This window comes from Hyposmocoma kahamanoa, unplaced genomic scaffold (genome assembly GCF_003589595.1).
Source record: "Hyposmocoma kahamanoa isolate Upper Pololo Valley unplaced genomic scaffold, ASM358959v1 95, whole genome shotgun sequence".
In the NCBI taxonomy this organism is placed as follows: domain Eukaryota; kingdom Metazoa; phylum Arthropoda; class Insecta; order Lepidoptera; family Cosmopterigidae; genus Hyposmocoma; species Hyposmocoma kahamanoa.
This window is the reverse complement of record NW_020654972.1, coordinates 6,321,773-6,347,929: the sequence shown is the minus strand read 5'-3', so window position 1 is coordinate 6,347,929 and position 26,157 is coordinate 6,321,773. Positions and strand designations below refer to the sequence as shown.

The 26,157-nt window shown below is 35.8% G+C and overlaps 1 protein-coding gene across 1 annotated transcript in view; it reads right to left on the bottom strand.

The window, feature by feature from the left end:
* Positions 1-811: 811 nt before the first annotated feature.
* Positions 812-26,157, bottom strand: part of LOC113238244 — a 41,821-nt gene continuing 16,475 nt past the window's right edge. Inside the window, exons 2-4 of the mRNA XM_026475050.1 lie at positions 5,269-5,328; positions 3,971-4,045; positions 812-3,896 (exon numbers count right to left, since the gene is read on the bottom strand). Of these exons, the coding sequence (XP_026330835.1) occupies positions 2,898-3,896; positions 3,971-4,045; positions 5,269-5,328 (1,134 nt within the window). The 3' untranslated portion in view covers positions 812-2,897. The remainder of the gene's footprint in view (positions 3,897-3,970; positions 4,046-5,268; positions 5,329-26,157) is intronic.

The following is a 26,157-nucleotide window of genomic DNA, read 5'->3' as shown; positions in this document are numbered from 1 at the left end:
GATCGCTTCCTCTGTACACTAACGCAGTACCGCAGAATATTAAGGCAAGTGAAACTTTATCATAAATAAAGCACACATTATAGTACTTTGACGTGAGATGGATGGATGCTTTATTCACTATAAAATTTTGCTAGCTCTACTTGTCACTATGTGCATAGTTCAAAATTATAATATTCTGCAATACTGCGCTATTGTTTAAAGGCAGCAAGATATGCAAATATTAATGGAATTTCATGTTTGATCTCTATAGTTAATTGCATATCAAATTAATGTAAATTAGTATTCATGTGTACATTCGAATGATTCTTTATTACTATCAATGCATTGCCCCAAAAGCCATTTTGTCAATTGTAATTTAAAAGTACGTAATTATGTCCTTGTAACTGTTAAATTTCACTTGGTAATTCATTGACAATTATTATAGTAACAATTGCTCATACTTCATGGCAGCGAGCTTGTGTAAAAGATTCATTCATATATTATCAGCAGCTCTAGTTAGCCTATTAATGATTCCACCAGTTTTAGTAGCAGTATAAGAAAGCACTGCTACCTTAACTATTCCTGTCGCCTAGCAGTAATGTGAGCATTACTGGGTTCCAGCTCTCAGATCTTTGCGATTTAAAACTCTGAGTAGCACTGATAGGCGTGTTGCTTACCACCAGGCGCACGGCTTGTTTGTCCCATCGCTTAGTATTTTTAGCTTTTTGAACGACGGTTTACATTATCAAACTATGTACCTTTGAAATACATTGATTAAGTTGTAATATTGAAACAACGTTTAATTTGGCAGACATATTTATTTATACTTTTTAAAGTTCAGCTCCATCGTTTATAGCAGTAATTTATTATATATACAGTTAAGTAAAGGTACGAAATTAATCACAAAAAAATAAATAAATTTAATTAAGCTCCTAATTTATCCACTAATCAGATTTTGGTCATCAAAAAAACCAAAACAATTTTGTTTCCGAGCACAAAAGTAATTTTGGCCTTTTCATGTCTTTTTAACACTAGACGAACTAAATTATTTAAGTACAGTGTTTAAAGCTACCATCAACTTTAAACAAATATGACTACATCATGATTTTATTAGATAAGTAGGCGATTACGCGTTACTCGAAATTCTGCTCTACTATCTATGGTTTCAAAAACTGGCACGTACGGTTCTTGTTCCAAAAAATATGATTAAAAATACAGAGCCAAGCGAAAATTAAGAAAACCGAATCGTGAGACATTTCATACCGATATACTTTTAAGATTCATCGACTTCCCTGAGGATGATATTTTATTATACATGTTGAAATAAATAAGCAAGAAGCTAATACGTTTTTAACATTGAATGACAATTGAAATTATTTACTCATTAAATTATTGACACCCTAATTATCATGTACCCACGATTGGATTAATTTATCAGGATGAATTTGAATAATAATTTAAATGCCTTAAACAGTATGAATACTTTGTCTTTTGACAGTCAAGAAAAATATAACCTCTGTTTGTTTTTACAATAAATGTTTTAAATATTTACAAATACATACAAGTAGTTATTGCTGAAGAAGACGTCATTAAAGTCGTTATACTTTACTATGAAAACTTTATACTTATTCAGTTTCTAATACTGTCAGTTCTAATACAGATTGTGCTGTGATAAAATCCTTTATTTTCACAGGCATAGGTTGCAGTTTGTCCTGATCATATTGAGAATAAATTAAGTGTGAAGTTCTTCAACTCGATGGTGTATATAAACACATATCAAACTACCTGTAATGAGTACAAGGAGTTGACCGTAGATCTTCAAAACGATTATTATTTTCAATGTCATAGACGTAAAGTCAATGTCAAATTTATGAATGACCGTTGTGACTGTTATTATCACTCCAAGTAGCTGATTCTCGTTTTCAATTACGTTGAGCACGTCGCTACCTCTTAGGAATATCAGTTTTTTGAAGTTTTTGTAGTTGTGGTGCCAATTTTACCCAAATCATTTACCCATTTTACTAGTCGTACACCCTTAATTGCAAATTTCAATTCTTTAATGATAGGTGAAAATTTGTTATTTGCAATGAAAAACTGTTTATGATTAGCTATTTTGAAATCGCCGGATGGATCAGATACCTGATTACTTACATTGACTTTGTCATAGCCCGAATAAGTACTCCTGTCGAACTCCTTTTAAAACTAAAATGTCTCATTTGAAATACAGTATGCTAAAACAACTGGAACATTACCTGGTTGTTGAAACACACAAATTCACACTTACTCTTATTCAAATATGATCAAGATAACATTCAGTTACTTTAAGTACATCTATAACCATGTTTATCTAAAACTTAATAGGGACTAGTAAAAATATTACATTTACTGATAAGTTCTTAAAACATGGTTCCAAATATCGACTCTTCGAGAGATATGAAATTAGACGTCCAAACATCGAATTTACCTTTATTTTATTTACAAGCCATACAAATCCATTAATACAATAGAAAATTAGTTTTTACTATTTTCGCCCTTAACGTATGTACAATGCTAATGTTTTCTGGTGTTAACCTTACTGTGATTCATAAATATATTTATAGTGTACATTTTTTTTCAAATTTACAATCGCCTAAATCTACATACAAAAAATTCACAATTATTTAGGTAATTTTATTACAACAGCTTTACACTAAGTTTCACAAAGTCCAATGGAAACGTAAATCACATAAACCGAGAATTATTTCACAAGACGATTATTACTAATTCACTTGTTCGGGCCTATTCACAAATCGTATCACAAATGAAACTTCATTCGTTCATAATTCGTCATAGTTTTTAACACATCTGCGAACATTTCGTCCGTAAGTTTAGGAACTGAAGGCGCGGTCATCAATGGACAGCATGTCAAAACTATGACGTCACACTACCACATCTCGTGGCGCAGCGTCGTTCATCGGAGCTGACGGAGTTATAACAGGCTGGAAACAATGTGCAGCTGGAGTGAAGTCTTCCACTAATTTCCTCTTCAAAACAGAAGACGACCCAACATACACATTAGTTCCTGGGAACGTACCTCGCCGTCTGCGCCTCCATAGGACAGCAGCAAGCACAGCCAGCCCAAAGGCAATCATAGCTGATAAACAGCCTAAGACTAACTCAGAATCAGGAACTCGTTCCGGCACACGTTCCCCTCTCATTGAGCTAACTAGGACTGACATTAAACGATCTCCTTCACTGACTTGAACGTCCTGCACGCTTTCAGTCGATACACGCTGAGCACGGCTAGTGTCAATCGTCATAGTCTCAGATCGCTCGTTATCTACGCCCGGTGTTCGAGATACCAGTTCAACTTGAATATGATAGATGGTATCTGGCCATAGTGATAGTGTGACTCGAGTTGAGTCTGTGAATAGATTTCCTTTAAGGCCTCCGCCGTCTACTTCCCAAGTTACGAGATACACGCCTCGGGCTATCCGTGGTTCCCAAGCGATTTCGCCAATCACTAGAACCTTTTGATGTATTAGTGATATTTCTTTCAGCGTCCATTTATGTTCATCGTGGTTTGAGGTATTGGTGTCATGTGCTACCCAAGTTTCGTCCGGGCTGTAGATAGTGACTAGGCCTTGAGGATCGACTACGAGGACTCGAAGAAGAGCTCCTTCATTATTGGAAGGTACTCTGGTAGCTAAAGATTGCGTCTGTATTATTTGGCGCCAAGGCCCTTCGGCAGCACGACGCATAACAACGTACACAAAAGGCATAGGGCGTGACGCAGCGCGAGGAGCGGGCGGTGGCCAGCGAGCCAATGCTCCACTAACTCTCATCACTCCTTCTCCTTTTGTATGGATTACAGGCTGTGTCTGCGCAGCACGAGCTGCTTCAGAGTGGAACTCGCATGCCACTTTGCAGCCAGGAAACTGTAAAAAAAATCGTATTAGGTCAAAGCTTCTCTAATCGAATAACTGATTTTCTCCAAAAATACGATACTTACACAAATATCCTTCTCATCACAGACAGCACCCCAAACTTGATAGTTTGATTGTAGAAGTTCACAATTTTCCCAACACTGTAACAATAAGTCAAGGTCAAGAACACATACCAATCAAAATGATCATAACTTGTCACAATTAGAGGTATAATTTGGACGTCTTTTTGATTTATTACTTTATGGGTCATTATGGTGTAACTACTGACATTAACAAATTTGAACTTAGTGCTCCGGTTGCCCATCATAAGCATCTCACAGCTTGGAGAAATTAGTCTGTTTTATAGAGTGGTGACCAATCGTTTGTCATTATTTTTTCTGAATTGGACCAAGCTCGTTACAGCGGAGAATATGGAAATATAATGACTGGATCGGACCTATAATTATGACATCAAGGAAAATATATCAAACCAGATAACAAAATATTTCATAAATATTAGAAGAGCAACACTACACATCAACTTTGTACTTCCAATTTATTGTTAACTGTAAATAAACACATTACATATTACACGTTAAATAAAGGCAAAAAAAAGCAAATAAGGAGTTCAATTAAGGCACTAAAGAAACTGGAGACAATGAAACTAGGTTAAGTAATAAGGACGAAAAATTCAACTTAAAGGAAATAAACGAGAGTACCAGCCAAAATTTCCTTAACAGAGTGGAACATTTGTCATTGGAAACACTCATTAGTTGGAGTTGACGTCAACTTGACGCTCGAGCCGTTGCTTTAATAATTATAAGAACGAGCCGGCAACGGTTATTAATAACTGTTATTGACAAAATGTCTCGCTGCTTGCAGTTCGAATTTAGTAACTCATTTGGTCATTTATAAATGCTTTATCAGCTTTATTACAATTAAATAGCATAATTTACTTAACAAATACATATCAATGCTTGACAAGCAAAATCGGATAAGTGACACTTTTGATCATATTGAGTTATATATACCAGTGGAATCAGCTAATGTTTCTGATTCCAGCGATATATATAACTCAATATGACCCAAAAAAGTTTCAAGTGTCAATATAAAACGTTATTTTAAGCAGATGAATGTTCGAATTTTGAGTTAATTAATATTCCGACAAAAGTATTACTCGAAAATAGATGATAAGGTACTTTTTGTGATTCACGGGAGATTCAATTATATGAAAGGTTTTAATGCTTGAATCTCACAACTGGCAAAAAATCTTATAATCAAAAATCAGCCTGACAACCAAGTAGAGTCGTCACAGAAATTGGGGTCACGGTATGCATTTACGATTCAATCTTTCTTTGAACGGAATTCACATAGGAACACTCACCATAAAACAGTCGGGGCCCTGCAAACACGATGACTCCCCGCCGGGCCTCGGCGCCGCGAACTGCGAACAAACACAACGTCAGTCAAATATTGAAATGTTTCTCAAAACTTACAAGTTTCATTAAATTGATTTGATAATGTCAAAGTTCGATAGGTGTTTCGAATAAGACGAAATGGATGGCCCGTTTTATTTAGAAGTCGTTGAGAATCTTTCCAGTGGATTTTAGAGAAGGATATTTTTAGAACTGACTTTGTGTCTCAATGGGATTAATGTATCGTAAAAGAGATTTTATTATCAGATTTTTGGAAATCAACTTTTTTAAATAAGTCCGTGTCTGGTGCCAGCTAACATCTTAAGAGAGGTATTTAGCCAAGAAATGGAATAATCCCAAAATGGAATCTAATTTCCAGTAAATGGTATTGAATGGTTTTGACATTTACATTATTGTGAATTATGGTTAAACGTAAATCCTACTATTATTGATGCTATGAAGAATATAATCCCTCTAAATTTTATACCGTATTACAGAAAAAGGAACAATAGGACCTAATTTTGTAGCTGAATGCGTCGTTAAAACCAAAATGTAATTCAACGATAACAATAAAATTTCAACAATAACACGAAAAAAGCTATCCAATGTTAATTAACGTTTTAACATCGCACTTAACTCCCGCCAATATAAAAAGGAACGTTTAATTATTCGTCCGGGTACCAATACATTACTCGTTATCTCAGTTTGGAGTGGACTTTATACCCAAAAGAAAAAAGGAAGAGGAGAATAAATGTTCGAATCGAGCAACCAGTTTAATGTATTTGATAAAAGTGACAGGCATCTGCTTACCGTCCGCCGTTGGGTTAATTGCCTGATACTCCAATGGGGACAAGGTATGGCCACATCTGTACCCCGAAATGTCAAATATTTTCATACGAATATGTCATTGGAGTATGGCATAATTTGATAAAGTGCCCTCAATTCTGATCAACAGAAAATTGACGCAAAATTCAAACAAAATTATAAAGAGAAAGTTTTCCCTTTCTTTTAATAATGTTAATGTATGAGAATTTGTTTTAAGTATCATAGAACAGAATTTCTTTTCTCACTGCATTATTTTCACATTACTCCAGTATATTACATTAGGAACGCAGTATAATGCTTTAGAAAGCATGGAACGTAAACAAAGAGTAGCAAAGAAAACAAAATTACTCTTTTAGGTCACTATCATTGTGGCTAATGATGCCAATCTCTGGCAGAGCCATCAAACGGCTCCGGCCGTCCACCCGTTATTAGATGTAATCATCGTAATTTTTCACACATTTTTTTTTCACAACGATACTTCGACTCGGTTGTGTTGTTTCACTTCGACTAATGACAACAAAAAATACTATACACAATACTCTTACAATATACCCAATGTGCATCCATTGTCACTACATTATGCTTTAGTAAAATAAACGCGAGGAAACATCGTGAAATAATGACATAGACACTTTGCTAAAGACCCCATAAACAAGACTAATGGAAATTCTTGAAGACTTTCATTGAAGAAAAAAAACAAATAGAACCAAACGCAGTCAACTTTCGCTACTCGATAAATACATGCCTACAAATAATTTTAACCAATTCAATTAATAGAATTGTATTGCACGATTCGTCTCGAAAGACTTTGAAATATGAAAGTCAAACAAAACAACGGGTGAATGTTGGTACTTCGGCAACTGCAAAGGGAAGTGAGTGAATAATGATGAATGACGGTGATTGAAAACACAGCCCGTCGAGTGGCCTCGTATTTGAGTTAGATGCCGCCGCAGATTACCCTTTTGTTAATCAAACAACGCTTATTGAATATTATTTAATTAATCTTTCGTATTTGACTTTGCCTGGCGTTAAAAAGAAAGCTAAAAAGAAAAATTAATCGCAGAAAGAATCGGAGTTTGATTAAATAGTAAGAATTATGTATTCTATTGAACTCTTGATCAAAAAAAGTGTCTACCGTTTTAGAAAAATAGAAAACAAAAACTGATAAACGTTCCCTAAAAGTTATTATTTAGAGTCATGTGTTAACCTGAATAGATAATTGGGGTTCGATGGATTATATTTTTTGGAGCGACCCCAGGATCTCGCATACCAATATTTAAAGGTTTACAAAATCCATTAAAGATAATCGTCCATAAGTCAGGCCGCGGGCTGCGCCCGAGCAGGAACTAATCGATCGATGCGCACACACATGGTCGTTTACAATCAATCCATCAGCGTTTATGTAACGGGTAACTACCGATGATCTTCATTTATCATTTTGTTTTGTGGGTAGCGAGCGATCGCTCTTGGGGGTCAAGCCAAACGTTCATACTAAATAAATGCCTTAGCCTTACGAAATATGATATGTAAACAACTTTTTTACTTATTCAATTGAGCTTCTTCACGCTGGCTAGCAATACATTTTTTTGCAATGTATGAATTTAAAAGGAACTAACGAAAATAAACAACAAAAGACAAATTTCGATATGCATGATAATGACAAGAAGAGGTATTCAAAGAAATAAAGGAAGGGTGCGTTCAAGGTAGCTGCTAAAGCAGCCCACTACAATTTCCATCAATTAAACGCTATCAAAAATTGCCATCTTATCGACAACAATAAACAATGGTGAGTGCGACATTTACATGTAGCAGATAGAGAGAGAAGCAACACATTAAACACCTAACAACCTCCTTCAGAGAAAGGAGCAAAAACAGCATGAATTATGATTTCGCATAAAGATAAAATACAATCTAAGCTAGCGCGCCAAATGGCGAAGAAAAAATGTAATTTACTTGGGAGAACAAAGACCGCGGGTTTGAAAACGGGACAAGAAATAGGAGTGGGTTGTGCATGATGCGGGTAATCATCGAAATGGCCATGCAAGAGCTTTTAGTGTTATCCTTCAATTCCTTGGCGTAAGTAATATTAGTAATATCTATTAAAAGAAATGGCAAGGCAAAACGGCCGCGGTCAGATAATGCTCTTTAAATCTAAAGTCTTTTATCCAACTGGTTAGGTTCTTTTTATTTTGTTATTAACATTGCCTTCTATCATGGTTTCAATTTGCATCATAAAGTTACTTTTGTTTTTTTATAGTTCGTATTTTTTTTAAGATAATAAGATCTAAAGATCTAAATTTTAAAGAACTGATCGTGTAGTTATATTATGAATGTGTACGTTTTGATGCCAAATGATTGATCTTGGCTTAGCTAGCTTAGTTAATTTGAAATTAATGTGCCGACGTACTTGAGTAGTATGATTTTTGAGTGCCTATTGGGTTCATATGTGTACACAGTCATCAACAACGCGATGAAAAATCGGATGAAATCTATAGAGGCAGTGTTAGTACCCATTAATAGACAACTTTACGGGACTCCACTAGAAGATAAATTCATTCACACTCAATTTGGTCTTTGTAAAACGATTTGATGTAAAGGAAAAAAATGATAATCATGATATTTTGTCTGTTTCTAGATTTTTTCTATATAAAACAGCATACATCTGCAGCTGTAAGCGTGACTGTACTCGTAATAAACGTTTAATGAAAAATATGTCGCTGTTGGCAATAAAAGATGGCATCGACATCATTAGGTCCCGAGACCATGATATGAATTTTTCATGAAATATAGTCGGTTATACCTCACGTTTATTACGTCGAGTCCCAACGTATATTATTTCCAATGATTCCATTCTTTGTTAGAGTTTTTGCGCTCGTTTGGCAGATCCTAACAATTTTATTTTTTTAGATAGTAAATTGTACTTTAATGTCACTGTTAAACGTGAGTCTGAAATCATTAGAAAAATTAACATTGCGAAAATAAAACTATTTTCTGTACTTGAATCTATGTTTTGAGATTACACTGCGATAGTTGGCCATTATCAGGGCACTTATTAAGGAGTAGTGTATATTAATTTTAATAAAATAATAGGATCTTTTTAAAACGTAAACGGAGATAAGTGTTTGACCCGTTTACTTATTATGAACGCATCCTGCCAATTTACTTTATTGATGTTATATTATAGCATCATTAACTTTTTATAACCATTGCCTTTCTGACGGACCGCCTGTAATTATGTACGAGACTACAATCCTTAAACTATTTTTAAATTACTATACTGCTCGTTCTAAATCCCCAACAATATAAGAATAATGTATGCTAAGAGTTAACTGCCCCATTTCTTGATTAGTACTTTCCGATGTCGTAAATTAACGTATTCACTATGGTCATGAATTATGCAAATATATTTTCCTTAAAAGCTTACATTAAGCTGTAAAACGTTTAACAGAACCAGAAGGTAGGCTCAACGGAAAGTTAATCTCAGAGCTTTAATTCATCTCAAATGAAAATAGGTTCAGTACTAAAACGAACAGCCACAATGTCATCCATTTCGGGCCGAAAGTGGCCATGTGAAAGCTGAATTAAATCAAGCTGCCACATTCAATGATATAAATGGTCACAAACATGCGCCAAATTTGATCATGCAGCGAATAAATTAAATAGGAACACAATCAAGGATTAAATTACTGCTTCATTCTACCTCCCACACGAACGAGCATTGCTACACATATGCGACACTTAGCTCACAGCCGGTCGCGACCGTACACTGTGTATGTAGGTGCCTTAACATATAATATTGTGGCACATTGTGCGGCTTGGAGACCGCATATAAATGCGCCGAGAGCAAATAAAACGGTGCTATAATTTCAAATCATACGGACAGAGAATGGGTGTGGACGGCGCTCTCATTGTGTGGAAATGATGTACCTAACCGCTATTAAAAGTGTGGGCCGTATCCCTTGAATATTTCTTACCAAGACGTAGGGTCATATCGGTATTTTATATCTCACTGGAGACAATAGCTCGCGTTGGAACAAGAAAACTGGCTCTGTACATTAAGTAGTCCTACTCCAAGATTCCTAAAATCGCTTCGATTCCAACCACCACGATTATGTTATTAAATTGCAATTAATAATAAATTTGAAATTCATGAAATATTTTACAATATATTACAAGTCATAAATACATTGAATCGTATCAATTAACTTTTTGAATAATTTAACCACTCATACATTGGAAACAAAGTTTTATTTGTGACAGATGTACATATTATTCTGTCACTGACAAAACAACTATAATAAATTTCAATACTTAATGTTATATAAAACAGCCATTTTTATAGCATAATAAAATGTTTTGAATTAGTATTATATAAAAACAATATTTCGTTGTATGCTATAAAATTTTCAATTTATTTAGTTTCGAATTTATTAAGATTTTATGTCGGTATAAAATACTCTCATTAATCACACAGAAATGAGTTTGGACGGAAAAAGTATGACATGATTAATTTGTTCATATATTTCATAGTCGATATTTGACGCCAACCATATGTACATATACACACTAACTACTAACTACACCAAACTAGTGTTTTCTATGAACTTAAGGTATAATTGAAGGTATATATAAGGTACATTGAAAATTTAGCATGAGCACCATGCCCTCGGTGAAACTGTCACGGACAGGCTGGATACACCAGAGGACGTTATTAAAGGATAGACTCGTTCAGGAATGTGAAAAGAAAGCCGCAATCGGTAACAATAAGACAGATTGCAAGCCGATTATGTAACGCATGCGAAAAAGTAGGTAGTAAGGTTGTGCTGCGAGCATTGATGATATTGTGCATCGTGTTGTTTTGATTAATGCAAAAAAACACAACATTGAAAATGAGCATTACACCCAGCTGCGGTAAATCTGTCCCGGACACGTTGGGTATACCAGGGTGCGCAATTAAAGAAATAAACACGCTCAGGATTGTGGAAGAAAAGACTAACAAGCCAGAATCGATAGTAAGAAGCCAGCCGCCTATGCAGCTCACGACAGAAATTAGGTAGTAATTCAGCGCTGTGAGTGTTGATGAAATTGCGCGCAATGCTGCCTTGATTCAAATAATATAACCAGTACGTTATTGAAATATCCTACTGCTCAAGTTTTAGATTTTGGCATTTGTTAATACATTTGCCTACTAACTCGATCAGATGGTTATTATTTTCGATATATAAGCGGCGTTGGTAATAACATATACGACTTTAAGCTTCGCTTTCATATATATATTTCATATATTACATATTTCATATACTATTACATAATAGTCGTTACTATATTTACATAAGCTTCCACATGTGAACAGATATTGTGTGTAGGTATATAAAACACTAATACGGCTAAAGTCTGCGTTTACTACAGAGCGCTCGAAATTTCTTAATCCTTTGAGAGTTGCCACATGCCAAGTCTATTTTGTTTTGAATCCCAGTCACAAATCTATTTCCCGTAACGTTATGTAAAGGATTACCAGAAACTATTATGTTCTAATCCATTTCAGGGAACTAGGAACTTTTGTTTTATGTTATAGAGTCACATTAAAATATAGCGTCAAAGCTTACAACAGTCTACAGTAAAACTAGTTAAGATCTTGATTACAGACCCTATGGAGTAGCAAAACAAAGAAGAAAAGCATGTTCAGAGTAGGTACACGTATCCAAACTCACAACTAAATCCCAAAAAAGAATTTTCCATATAACGAGAGAGATATTTTTTGAACGGGCATTCGTCGGTTGTCACACTAGGCTTGAATTTTCAGGTTGGTATGATCGTTAAGGACCAGTGCTAATAAGAATTTCAAATTGAACAAAACCGTATGCGAAATGCTTGACAAAATCCTTTATGACAGCTCATCAATTCCAGTTAGAGTATTTTTGTAGCGAACCACACATTTTCGTCGAACTCTGTCGAATATGAAGGACGCGTTAGGGATAATTTTATTCACTCTTGTCTCTTTCTATTACATTAGTTGTTTGACGACTCTGTCCCTTTCGAGGCAGGCCTTGTCGGTTTTTGTGAGTCTCAGAAGTTCCGTGGAGCATGCGACAGATGTGCGCTCGACTGAGATTGTTAACGAAGCATGTATCAATTGTGATAATCAATCAAATCCCGATTGTTTGACCACTGACTGTAATTCCGAATTTAAATATCAAATCGAAGAAACTTTGGAATAAGTTATTAATGTTCATCTCGTAGAAAGTCGTGATTAAACGAGTATTATATGTAATTATAGTTATGGCGAGATAAGATTGGATATTTGAGGACCGATATTTAATTGCGGATCGACTAGTAGCTGTTTTTCGCCGAATGAATACAAGATGTAACATAATACAAACATGTCAATTATGTTGGTGAGATATTCTAAATATTAAATTTGAAAATCTAATCAGTTGAACAAGTGTTTTATTTACCTTTTCACATTCAAATAAAAAAACACAAAGAAAGATTTACTTCCACAATGTAGTGTACAACTAGGTGAGGTCATAAATTCTATCAGTGAATTCGAAAGGGATGAACCAATTAAAATCAGAACGTTTACTAGTCTTCTCATACTGCCGTTAAAAACATACAGTAAGCTTCACAGAAAATTGAAGCTATCCCTTTGACATTAACATTAAAAGCCATGGCAATCAGAGTTAATTTATCAGCAGCACACACGGCAACAGTTCAATGGATTCTAGATAAAGCCAATCGCGTTCCAAGTCGGTAATGCGCAGAATGCAACCGATGCAAGACCGTTACGATATCGACACCGAATCCGATTGCTGCAATGCGAAAATTATCCGCAACCAGTATCACAGTTCTAGAGTACAGAGGCGTAAACAGGCATTAGATATACAGATGGTTCTTATGTTATGTTACTTGAGATGTTATGGAGAGATGTGCTATAAATTGTACTTGTTTAAGTTGTTATTCTGTGAAGGTTTGGTTTTACGTTTGATTCTCAATATTGCTATTCAAATCTTGATACCTCCAGAGAGAGAAAGAATGCAGGTTCTGACTGACCGGCTCTAGTAGTATCAAAATCTTTTATTGACAGTTTCTGTAAAGTTTATTAAAAAAATTGTTATTTGAAATTTAAAATCATTAATAATAGTTTTATTACTATTGATTTCAACCGTATCAATATCACCATTTAATTAACTATCTGTTTTTAAAATATTATTTGAAGGAACATTGAAACAAAATTCTGTATTTGTAGTACCTATTACCTTTACTACGATTCAGCTTGCCATTGAAAATGGTTATGTTTTGCTATGTATCTGATTTAACTTCTGACGTGTCGTTTATATCGCTTACTGTTTCGCTCAGCTTATTTCTGTTTATGGTTATTGAATGTAAAATATTATTCCACTCGGATTGTATCAGCGAGCTCAAAATATTATCGACAAAACGCATAAACAGTAGTACCTGTGTCTGAACTGCTTATCCGTTTAAGGAGTTGTAGTCGTAAACAAGTAAGTGGTTGTTTTTCTAAAGTAGAGATATCAAACATGTAATGTAACTATCTTGTAAACTGTGGTCAAATAACAGAGTCTGTAAATTCGTGACTTGGTTAGGTCGTAGCTTTTTGCTCAAATTAAAATTCATGCGTTTCTTCTTGTCTCGAGCTATTAAGATACAATTAAAGGGGTTTTAAAATTGCAAAGGAGAAATTTCAGGATTTTTTTAGAAAAAGCTCCTCCTGACTGTACTTACATATCGATCTAGAACGTGAACAATGGAGATATCATTAACCTGATCCGAAAGTACAGTTGCACGAACCGCCGATTGCATTATCTAAAGACATTTCCTGATCAATCTCTTTGATGAGAAATGTCTGGAACGCACATCAAATTTTAGGCCCATAATTATCTAATGAGATTAACTTTACTATGGTACACTTTTATTTTTCACTTCAATCTAGAGCGCACGAGTAATTTTTTTACTGCACCGTTTACGACCGCGGCAAAGCTCCAGTTTATCAAAGCCATATTTCAAAAGCATAAAATAAGAAGCGCAATTAAAGGGTTCATAACTGGTAAAGTAAATGGCCACGTACTATTACAAATATTTATGTAGGCGGCCGAACAAACAGTAGCGTTAAAAGCAAAGACATGCGTTTAATCCAAGACAAACAGGCTGAAAGAATTACACAGGAGGGACATAAACACCATAAAGGCTCTCTCTCCCTTAGGGTAAACAGGAGAGCTTCGTACGTAAAGTGAGGTAATCCTGCCATAGAGACGGCACTAGCTTCTTAAGGCGGAGTTCCTCAATTCAAAATGTAAATGGCTTACTTAGAAACTCTCGAGTGGATTAAGATGCTATCTGCATATGCATGACAAGATATTATTAAGTAGTTTTGTTCAGCTTTATGTTGGTAGGTGCGGTACTGCTACGCGAAATAATTTTCATAATCATGAATATAAATGCTAATCAATTTAAATTTTAACCAAGAGAAACAATTTCAAGTTGAGGTGCTGATTTTGTAGAACAACGAAGTGTAATGTGCTGGATGTTAATGGTGAATTTTATTTATGTGACATGTTGTTAATTAAATTCGTGCTCCAATTCTCATACAATAAAACAAAAATAGTTTTACTGGAAACTGTATATGAACTAATGAGTGATTCAAAATTTATTACATACTATTATTTTCTGAAGAGAGAGAGAGAGAAAAACTATTTTAATTACTTGAGTTAAATTTTAAACTAGACAATTTCATAATGAAATATCTATTAAAGTCTATGGTCTATCCCTTAAGAACGCAGCTTATGGTGTATTGTAAAAGTGGGCGTACGCATACTTTGCTACTTTAGTTTTGCCCCTAATTGTGACTCCTCCCGCTCTAGTACTAGTTAGTCTGACAATGAATAGGCAACTAGGGGGACCTGCCTTTCCGTGCAATCGCTATTCCCCTCAGTTTTGTACCGTTTCACAAACGTAACTTTACGGTTAGAAAAATAAAAAACCAGTGCTCTGTTCGTAAAGTCGTACATTACTGTTGACAGCACGTAAAAGTTGGTTGCATGACTGAGATAGATTCACGAGTGTGCTGTTCTATCGCAGAAAGAAACTCTTAACAAGTGTGCGTTGTATTGGAAATTTTCCGTTTAGATTTATCTCTAGCATTGTATACCCTTTGTTTTATATAGCTAGAGCTTTTTACTCCTCTTTTGTAAACAAAGTTCGCGCATAGTAGCTATATTTTGCTGTAAAGATACAAGTTTGTATCATTAATTCTACTTCAAACAGAGATAAAAGTTCCAGTTACTAAGACATTTCTCTTTAAAGTAAAACAGTTATATGAAAGTGTCTCCATGAATTTGACACAAAGAACGTCTATTGTGACGTGATCGTTAAGAATAAAGATTCCAATGGAATTACCTACCTACATTACTTGTCGTTTAAAATCCTTTTAATTCCTCGAAAGTCAAAGTACAGCGATGTATTATCGCTTACTTATCCAACGTTAACTCCCATCCGTTAAATTTATAGCCAATTAAGTTAGTGTTAAGCTAAATAAACTGACACAAAGATAGCACAAGCGACGGTAGTATAACCATCCGCCTCCATCCGATTTACATTAACCGCAGGGTTTGAGTAGGCGATAGCAAATACGAAAGCCTTCTCAAGTACACAACATTTAAAATAACCCGGTTTATACAGCAACAAGCTTCGATGCTACAGTCCCGATGACAAGTATTTGATTTATACTGCTAACCACTAAACTCGAAAATGCCGTAGAAATGTAAGAGCACAAAGTAGCCTTGGTTTCAATTTCGCCTATTAAATAGACAGCCAAATGAGGATTAATAAAGATTTATGTTTGCAAATATAGAATTAAATGAGACTGTTTCAATGGGACCTAAAGTTTGACTCAAAATTATTGTGTAGCTCTTAATGGCTATTCACTTGTCTGTCCTCCGTTTGTGCTTCAATCTAGTTAAATTTAACTCTAATTTAATACTAAGTACTATAAGAGCACTAGTTTACAAAGACGTACAGGTATCGCGAAGTGGAGAAATGGACAATCTTGTGAGTAGAAATGATTCTGCTGGAGAAGTTTAAAATGACAAAGTTCTCGAAGCGGGCAACTAAAAACTGAGCTGTAGCCAGATGCTGCAGACAGTTGGAAACAACTGGCTCGGAGTTTCTTTATAAAAAGTTAGCTTTTAAAACCCCTCGCTATAAATCAATAGAGTTCCGCGGAAGTGGAAACGTAGAGGTGCGTTTATACATCCGATTTAAGAATTACATCTCCTCAATATCAACAATTCGAAATTAATGTTGGATTTCTTTTTGACACACATATTATGGTAATGATGGTGATGGTTATGAATTGTAATGTTTTTTTTTTAATTGTAATACAAACAATTTTGAAATAGTAAAAATAACCTATTACGAATTTGGAGCAATTTTTTTCATGCTTTAAAATTCCTTAATAAAGTGAGACAAGATCCTGATGATGATGTCTTAAGTGAGATGGATACATTTAATTCACGTATATATGAAAAAATTGTGCCATACTAAATACTGTCATTAGTTTTAAACGTCTTTATGTGTAATCTGCAGGTGTTTCAAATAAATAAGATCTAACAAATACAATAATTTTAATGGTTGAGTCATTTGCACGGAATTGATAATTTGCCTATGTTCAAAGTACGGTTGAACTTGCAAGTTACAAAAGTAGTGAGATTTTATTCCCAATTTCTATATAGGATTTCCAACTATGGTGATCCCAGCCGATTTCAACATCTGTGCGCTCCATTACCGGATATTTACAGCAATGGTAGCCCCGGACCAGTCGGTTCGCGATAAATCTCCCAAGCAACACGCTTTGTAGCTGACTTTATGGAAGTGCTAATCACTAGGGTAGTGCCCTACGGTACTACCGTACTACCCTTCTGATATATGTGAGACTGGAAACCCAAGAATCTCAGTTCATTAGATCAATCATTAAATGACGTTATATTCTGATCTATAAAATAACATTTGTTGTCACTAATCGAATCGTTGGTATGCTAAACAAAAAGTTATAGCTATAAATAATGACTCCACACTCAACGACCAAATTGGAATAGGATCCGAATTAAATGTCCTTCTTATTATAGGAAGATTGGCATTAAAGCCCGAGTCGAGATGTTGTGGTTGTTTAGAAGTTTTGTAGTTGTCTATAAATAGCTTACAATAGAATGTGGTAATTACTTATACTTATTTGTAAAGTGAAAACTGTACGTCATCAAACGGTTATCAAAATAGTTGTTGTTGATTCATTATCATAAGTGTGAGAAAGCATTGTGTTGCCCCTGTACATAAGTGTCGCTGTGGAACGCCCGGGACCGCTCAGACTTACAAATTCAGACTATTTGTCTTCAAAGTCGTCGCCGAAATAGGTGAAGTTTGCTTTTGGCGAAAGATTGATGTAGACAAAAGATCAAAGAGTTTGATTTCGTAGTAGTGTGATTTAGTAGCAACAGAGCTCCTTGGGAAAGAGTTCGATCAGGAAAGTTCCTTGCCTATTTCTGCCGCCAAGCAGTAATGTGAGCATTACTGCGTTCAGATTTTGAAGAGTAAGGGACTTGTCAACTTATATCTCAGGGTGACAGGCACAGTGGCAGTGCCCCTCAGATCTTTGCGATTTGAAGCTCTGAGTATCACTGCAACTGTTATAGACAGGTTTGTAGTTTACCACCAGGCGCATGACTTGTTCATCCCGTCGCCTTGATATTATAATAAATTATAACTTTTTTATTGAAAAAAAAAAAACCGTTCTCAAAAGTTTGCTTATCAGCTTTTTTATTGAAATTATATCTATTTGCCTAGTTTCATCTCTCCGGATTCATCCCTCAGTTTGCCACCCTTAAAGATGGAATATTTTCTTTAAATTTAAATGAAACCAATACTGAGGTACCATGTTTCCAATAAAAAAAGAATCATCGAAATCGGTTCACAAATGAGCGTCACAAATGAGAACCTCCTCCTTTTTCAAATCGGTAAAAAAAATCAAACACTTTTACTTCAAATATCCAATTGTTACCATAAAGAATAAATCATCATCATCATCATTCAATCATACGACAATCGGTCCTGCGCTACCCGCATCCATCAGTACCCCGCAACTTTTACCAGATCGTCGGTCCACCTGGTGGGGGCCTACCCACTGAGCGTCGCCGGTGCGCGGTCGCCATTGAAGAACCTTTCCGCCCCAACGGCCATCGGTTCTCCTAGCTATGTGCCCCGCCCAATGCCACTTCAGCTGAGCAATTCTTCGATGAGCGATTCTTATAGTATTAACGACAGTCAACTATTGTATTTGTAATAATACATTTTCAAGTTTCTAGTTTATTACAAGTTTCGTATCTGAAGTTGTATGTTGTTTTCGATATTACTTTAAAGAAGATTACAGTCAATTACGCTATAAGTATTAAATAGGTAAGTCACTCCAGAACTATATCAACCATCACAAAGATTTATCTTACCATCATAATATTGTTCTCTGGCATCTCGAAAACGAGTCTATTGTCGTTTGAAATTACATAAAATATCAAAGAAAGGGTTCGGTAGAATTTTTTGTTAGATAAAATCGTCACGGTTCGATTGATATCCAATTTACTCGGAGGCCTCTGGCCGCTACCTGCTCCTTTTGTCGCGTGGTCACGCCAACGTCATTCACCTCCGTTTGTACACGTAATAGCCTCTTATTTGAGTACTTTCTAATTAAAATATTCAAGACGATAAAAAATACTGCTTTGATCAGAATAAATTGGACAGCGTAAAAGATCCAAACATGCCCACTTGACGATGGGCATCGGTGGACATTAAGAGTTTTCCATCTTGCTGTAGCACGTTGGCACAGTTTGAAAATTAAAAATTTTAATTATTATACTCGCTCATTAATCGAATACAATTCATTATACTGAACTCAAACTTATTTCCATAAATATAAAACTGAATTAAGATAAGGATGCTACGTCAAAGAAGAAAAAATAAAAACAAAGTAATTAGCTGCCTTCAAACAAAAGATGCGAATATTCTAATGAAACCACTGGAACGTTCAAAGTAAGGAGAGCGAAAAAACACATTATCTTTACTGACTCAGACTAGCCACTTAGAACGTAAATGGTGCTTAATTCAACAAAAACAAAAACGGCTAAGCTTCCTACAGTTCCTAGTGGCCGGCACTTGTACTAACTACTTACGTTAAGTAGCAGGAATACTTGTACGCAATGGGTAAACAGTACTGACATGGAAATGTTTGGAGAAATTTACCGTTGCATTTACTAGCATCTTACTGGAACATCACTGTTCATTTCACCTTTAATGTTTACAAAGGGCTCTAATGTTTAGTGTAATACAAAAAAAAAAGCTCATTGCTCATTTCGGCGATCGGTGATTTTAATGTCGTCTACCTATTTCACAACAGGACTACTGCGTTTCTTATAAAAACTTCTTGGCTACGATTTGGCTGTCGCTGAACTCCATCTGTCATCACCACTCTTCGTAATATGTCCTCTCCATCCTAATTATAAAGCTTTGTCATTCCATCTCCTGGATTGTATTTATCTTATGAAATCGAAATTTGGTCTATACATTTGATTCTAAGCAATATACGCTCTATGGTAATTATGCAACTTTTAAAGCCTTTAATTTCAACATTTTCTGATGTAAGCGTTTCTACCTTTTTAAAATTAACTTGCATATGTCAACCGCAAAACTGCATGGCTGTGTTTTAGATTTAGGAATAGAAAGAGCCGGTTCTACCAGAGTGTCAGGAAATTTAAGTCTAAGGACATTAGACCGTAATACAAATCTATATGCAACGGGCATTGAATCAATGACAATTTACAGCGGTCTTCTTCTTATCGTATCGGTGGTATATATTATAAAGCTTGCCATCGTGGTGAAAGGATTTACCAAACGGCGTAAGATGCTTGCCGATAGTTGTCCAGGGTGCGCCTCCTTGTACACCGATGTATCGGAAGGAGGCGGCGGAGTGGGAGCGAGAGGAAGACCCTTCGTCTCATCCTGTGCACCGCAAACGTTTAATGCGCAGGCGTCTGGCCTATGCCAATCGCCGCCCTGATAGTGAACCCAGGATGGCAAAACGGGGGCTTTGTCACCCTCTAAACAAAGGTTTACGGATTGTTTGGCGTGCCAAGTATTCCCGGCATGCCACTAACGACGGAGTGGGAACGGTAAAGTCTCCCAGAGGTGGGTCCGCAGTCGCGGCCAACCAGGCGGGGCTGTGGATCATAAACCACGTGGCTACAGCCCTGTCCCATGCGGGGTGTGGGAAGACCCGGGGCATTTTAGTGAGTAGGAGTCTCATATAACCCCGCGCCTCTCCGTGACGCGGTGATATTCATAACGGATTATTTCTCCGGAAAAAAAGGTGCGCTAGAAGGAATGGAATGAGGTTTCATGCACTCTTGTAGAGCGGTGATAACCCAGCATGACTTTTATTTCTAAATTGCGTATATTTGTGAAGGTTTTGTAGATATATCTTTCGCTAACGGTAACGAAAACATCTTGATGAATCCTACATGTAGAAGAAGGTTCACGACCCTTGTAAAACGTGTAAAGTCTTCAACCCGCGTTGTGCCACTGGATTATGGTCCAAACCCCTCCTCTTTAAAGAAGACTCATTACGTACAGTAAAAAGTTATCGGTCTCTCTTCTTAGAATATTGTAGTCAACCAAAAGCTTGAAGTATCGTATGTCATATACAGTCAGTTACTCATTATGATCCGAGGCAGAGGCTGGCTTCGGCTAAGTCAGGTTCAATGCAGGACCGCTCAGCTTGACAAATGGTCCTGTCTGGTGACGTCACCCGCTATATGTAGCTTTATAAAGGCAACATTTATGTTCTACAACGAAGCATCGCCTTTATAATGCACTAATGAATGCATGGCAGAATAATGGAGTTGTGTGTAAACTCCAAGAGAAATCAGTTTTGTTCATGCATCTGAACCGAATGCTCGTTTCTCAACCAATAGAGAATAATATTGGAAGTGAATATTGAAGATGCAATTTTGCCTGGAAAGATGAAGCGCGCTGTCTGATACACCACATGATCTTGTTATATATGTGAGAGAATGATCTTATTAAATCGAGACTAGTTATTTATGATTTGAGAAAGCTATAAAATAATGGTGTCAAATTAAGGCTCCTCAAGACATATCGCATCTCGTTAACGTTCAACTTTGTCACGAAGCTAAAAGCCGATAGGGCTTTTAAATATAGTTCACAAACGGTAATAAAAATCTAATAAACAATTTAACGATCGACCCACTAGGAGGTCTGTAGGCGCGAGCTGATAGTAAAACTTCGCCACTTTAAGATGACCCGTGAATTCTCCATCAATCTTCGTCGCGCTTCTTTTGACAGAATTTAAGTAAGGGAGAGAGGGGTCAACATTAAACGGCTCGGTATGAACAGTATATCGGTTTCAGTATCAAATGCAGATGGGTCCCGTGATAACGTCTATCATGCCGTAAGAAATATCCCTGGGAGTTAATTACTTACAAAGTTAATGCGATTACTTATCGAGCATTCTTGCAGTAGCCATTCTAATATGCCACTTGTAATTTATAGTACCGCTTACATATTTTATGCAAGAACCTATCGAACTTTTAGTATCAGTAGAGCGAAACAGTTCGTCCATGAAAGTACTGCTACATTACCTATTTCTGCCGCCAAGCACTAATCTGAGCATTACTGCTGAGTTCCGGTTTTTAAGGGTACCTGAGATTGCTGGCAAAATTACAGGCACTATTATTATTATTGTCAACTTATGTCTCAGGGTGACAGGCGCAGTGACAGTGCCCCTCAGATATTTGCGAAGCGTAAATGTTAACGTAAATAACAAAAACCGTTTTGTCTAACCTGTAATAACAACCATGATTTTTGACCACATTACCCATGTAATGGCTATCAGAATTTATAACAGACTTCCAATTATTATTAAATGTATAAATTGCGATAAAACTCTATAAAAAGACGTCAAATACTTGAAATTTGTATTTAATTATTATGTTTAATTACATTTTTTTTTATATAATAGGCGATACGCCTATTCATAGCAGTTGCACTGCCATTCAGAGCTTACGCCCGTCACCCTGAAACATAAAGTGACAAATCCCATATGCCTGCAATTTCACCAGCACCCTTAGCTTTCAAAACCGAAACGCAGTAATTCTCTCAGATGTCTTTGTTATACAAAGGATAATTACAGCTAATAATTACAATATAGTACCACTTAAATGTTTTAGCAGTAGAGCTCTTTAGCAGTAGACACCTTACGTATTTCTGCCGCCAAGCAATAATGTGAGCATTACTGCGTTCCGATTTGAACTACAGGCCAATATAGGCACATGGGATTTGTCAATTTATATCTCAGGGTGACGGGCGCAGCGCAGGGACCATTTAAAACTCTGAATGGTACTGCAACTGTTATGGATAACGTGTCGCTTGCCACCAGGCGCATGACTTGTTCGTCTCATGACTTGGTATTATAAAAAAAAGTAACATCTCGATTTTATCGGTTCATATTTAATAATAAATGTTTCTGATTTCTGAAAAGTTTCAAATTTGCTTGACTGTCTAGTAAGCTTATCTTATTTGCTTATCTTTTGCTAAGTCTGTAAAATTTGTCAAGTAAAAAGATTAATTGTAAAAGATACCAACTTAAAATTTTGTTTGAATGTTTCTCATCAACTTATATAGTATTGTTTTAAGTTTTACGGCTTAACAACTTTACGTAATAATTAATTAGGAATAAGTTTAAGCTAATAAAAGTTATTCTTTAGTTGAGTTAATATCTTAAAACATGACGCGCACACACTCATAACCTCGCACTAGGGAGGAAACCCTGTATGACGAGTGCCATGGACACATACTAAGACGTCCACGAATTACACCCAAACGCACGAGAGCAATAAATATAGGCCATACAAATATTTCTCTCGGCCCGGGAATTAAACCCGAGACCTCTGCGTGGCAGTCCAGTATGGTAACCGTTTGGCCACGGAGGCAGTTATATAAAACATACATTTTCCTACGTGCAATTTATGAAATTTGTCCACAAGAACAACAAGACCCGTGTTTTGTTATCAAATTACAATACAATACAAATATTTTTTATAGCACAATGGGACAAATACATAACATAAAAAAATAAAATATAAAAAAAAAAAATTTTTCATAATTTTTACCGTTTTCAAAAAAGGGAGGAGGCACTCAATTCTATTCGATTGTTTTTTTATTTTGTTACGCGATTATTCCGACATTCGTAAACCGATTTCGAAGATTTTTTTTCTGTTAGAAAAGGGAGTACTTCAATTGTGGTTCAATTCAATTTTGAAGAAAATATTCCACCTCTGAAGGTGACAAATTAGGGGATGAACCCTTAAACAGGCTTTTTGAAGAAACCCATGTCATAGCGCAAAAGAAATACTTTAGGAGGAAGATCATTTTACATCTTGCAGGTTCGAGGAAGGAACGAACGAACTGCCCGCGTGGTCTTACAATGCCAGGCATCTAAGATGTGCGGATGGACTCTACTCCTTTGGCGGGAGGTGCCATGGTGTAAACGAGACGGTGGCAACAGTTCAAAAAGTTCCCCAGAGCACTCCCCATTATAAAGACGGTAGAACACACACAGGGAGGTAACGTCTCTCCGTAGGCCAAGGAGCTCCATACCTGTTCTAAACAAAGGTTAGCTATTCGAAACAAATGTATAATAATTAAAAGCACACGTATGTAAATAAATTTAGTGTCGGTTTCCCTCACTAGTCGTGACGTCAGACCGACGACTGCCGTTTAAGCTTTTTTGGAAATAAGCTTGGTTAATTAAAACTTAAATTAAATAGTAAAAGTGCGTATATATATATATATAAAAATAGAAGTGTTGCATGTTTGATGTTTTGCTGTACGTATGCATAAAAATATTATGTGAAAAAAGTTGCTATTGTGAATTACTTCAAGAATGAGCGATAACCAACAATCGGAACCGGTATATTTACTTACACTTCAAGGAAGTTGTACACGTAGAGTTGATAATATCTCCCTGTGAGTTCTCGCAATTATTTTATTGTATTGTTTTATATTCTGGATAGCAGTATACATATTATTATATAAGAAAAGTTTTGCAATTGTAAGTAAAAATACAAATATGTTGTTTGGATTTCGGGAGGATATAATCCATTAAACATATAATCCACATATAATCCAGGAAAATATAATCCATTCTACGTCTATAAATAATTTTAGATATTGTATACTCCGCTTGCAATAACGCGTAATAACGGGTTGGCACAGCCAAAAGCAACATATTCTAAATTGGCAAAAAATCTATACGTCTCAAGTGATCAATATTAAACGCTCAGAGAGTATTTCAGTCGGGTCTAAGGTATCTTTACATTTGACATAAAAATTAACAAATATAAACAATATATACATAAAACTATCGAATATAAATCGTGTATACCTGCTATTTTTCAAAAGGAACCAACGTTTCGGGCCCTTTACACGTCCTAGCTGTCATATCTAATGTGTAACTATAGCGAGAACGTTAGAAATCGATATGAATCTAAATGAATTTATGTTGCAGTTTTCAATTATTTACAGCTTCTATCACACGAAACAAGACTACAAAATTCCTTGACAAAGCATACATAGGTTTTTGACGGATGTGAAGAAATTTAATACATGAAATTTGTCATGTATTTATTTTAGAATTGATCTGTATGTACATTGTAATTAGGTATTTTGCCGCCGACTATATCGAGTAACAAAATACTTCAATGAGTATCGCTTTTTCGCGTAAATTTGTAACAACTCTTGTGATATAAGATCAATTTAGGAAATGTACTTTCCTAAGTCGATGCCAGTTTGAGTGTTCTAAGTTGTGTTCAGTGATGAATTCAAATGAAAGGAATGAACGAAAGCAAATGCTCTGGTACTCATAGTACAGGGAATTCTCTAATTTGAGACCAAGTAATTGAGTGTGGTGGTCTGGCACGTTATTAACTATATATACAAAAGGTATTAAGTAAAGAGCACACACCCGATGTATGATCAATTTACAGTATAGGTTGAATTATTTTAGAACTAATTTAAAATAATGGACAGTCAAAATATCCCAGACGTAAACATAGTAAACGTAGAAATAGAATCTGCGCTCTTATTGACGTACAAAGGAAAAGGTGAAAACAGTCACCTGGAACTAATGAAGGATTTTCAATAGCGGAGTGTGTATGAATGCGAACACATAGAGGTAATCCCACTATCACAGTCACACGACTACGGAACTACGCACGAACGCTTTTGTCAATTCAGAATAGAAAGTCAATTAGAAAAAAAAGAAAAAGTATACCTATTGGATGTGTGCGCACATACAATGGCAATGGAAACGATCGACGCGTTCCATCCAACAATGCACAAATTATAAACAGTCCACTTGCCATACCCGGACTCACATCACTTCCTGCGCGACCCATTGTCAGTTTTCAATACAATAACTTTTATTGAAATGATCCTACTACGGTTGCCAACTGTATAGAAAAGGCTGTTACCTACTTTTGTGGGATCGGACGACATTGTTCGACAATTTCAATTAGAGCGATTTCCGTTCGGAAGAATAGTTCGGGTGTTTGCAAAACGCTTTCAATGCTTACGTTTTTAAAGGACGATCAATCTTGTACGACAAATTTGTGTCATACAATAAAGGCTAAGTTATAAAGATTGATTTGTGTGTCCGATTCGGGTTACAATAAGCTTACCGATACAAAAGGCCAATGATGGAAGTTATTCTTCCTGTTGTTGAATTTACCTGCAACAAAGATTCTGAACGCATTAGTGAAATTGCGGATGTGGCGGGTCACGGTATATTTTACGGTTTTCAGTATATGAATTTACATTCCGGCTATTTTTAGATACCCATAACTGAGGCGGTTTCAAACCAAAACGATCCTGATGCAGTAAAAAATATTTTATCTTTATTG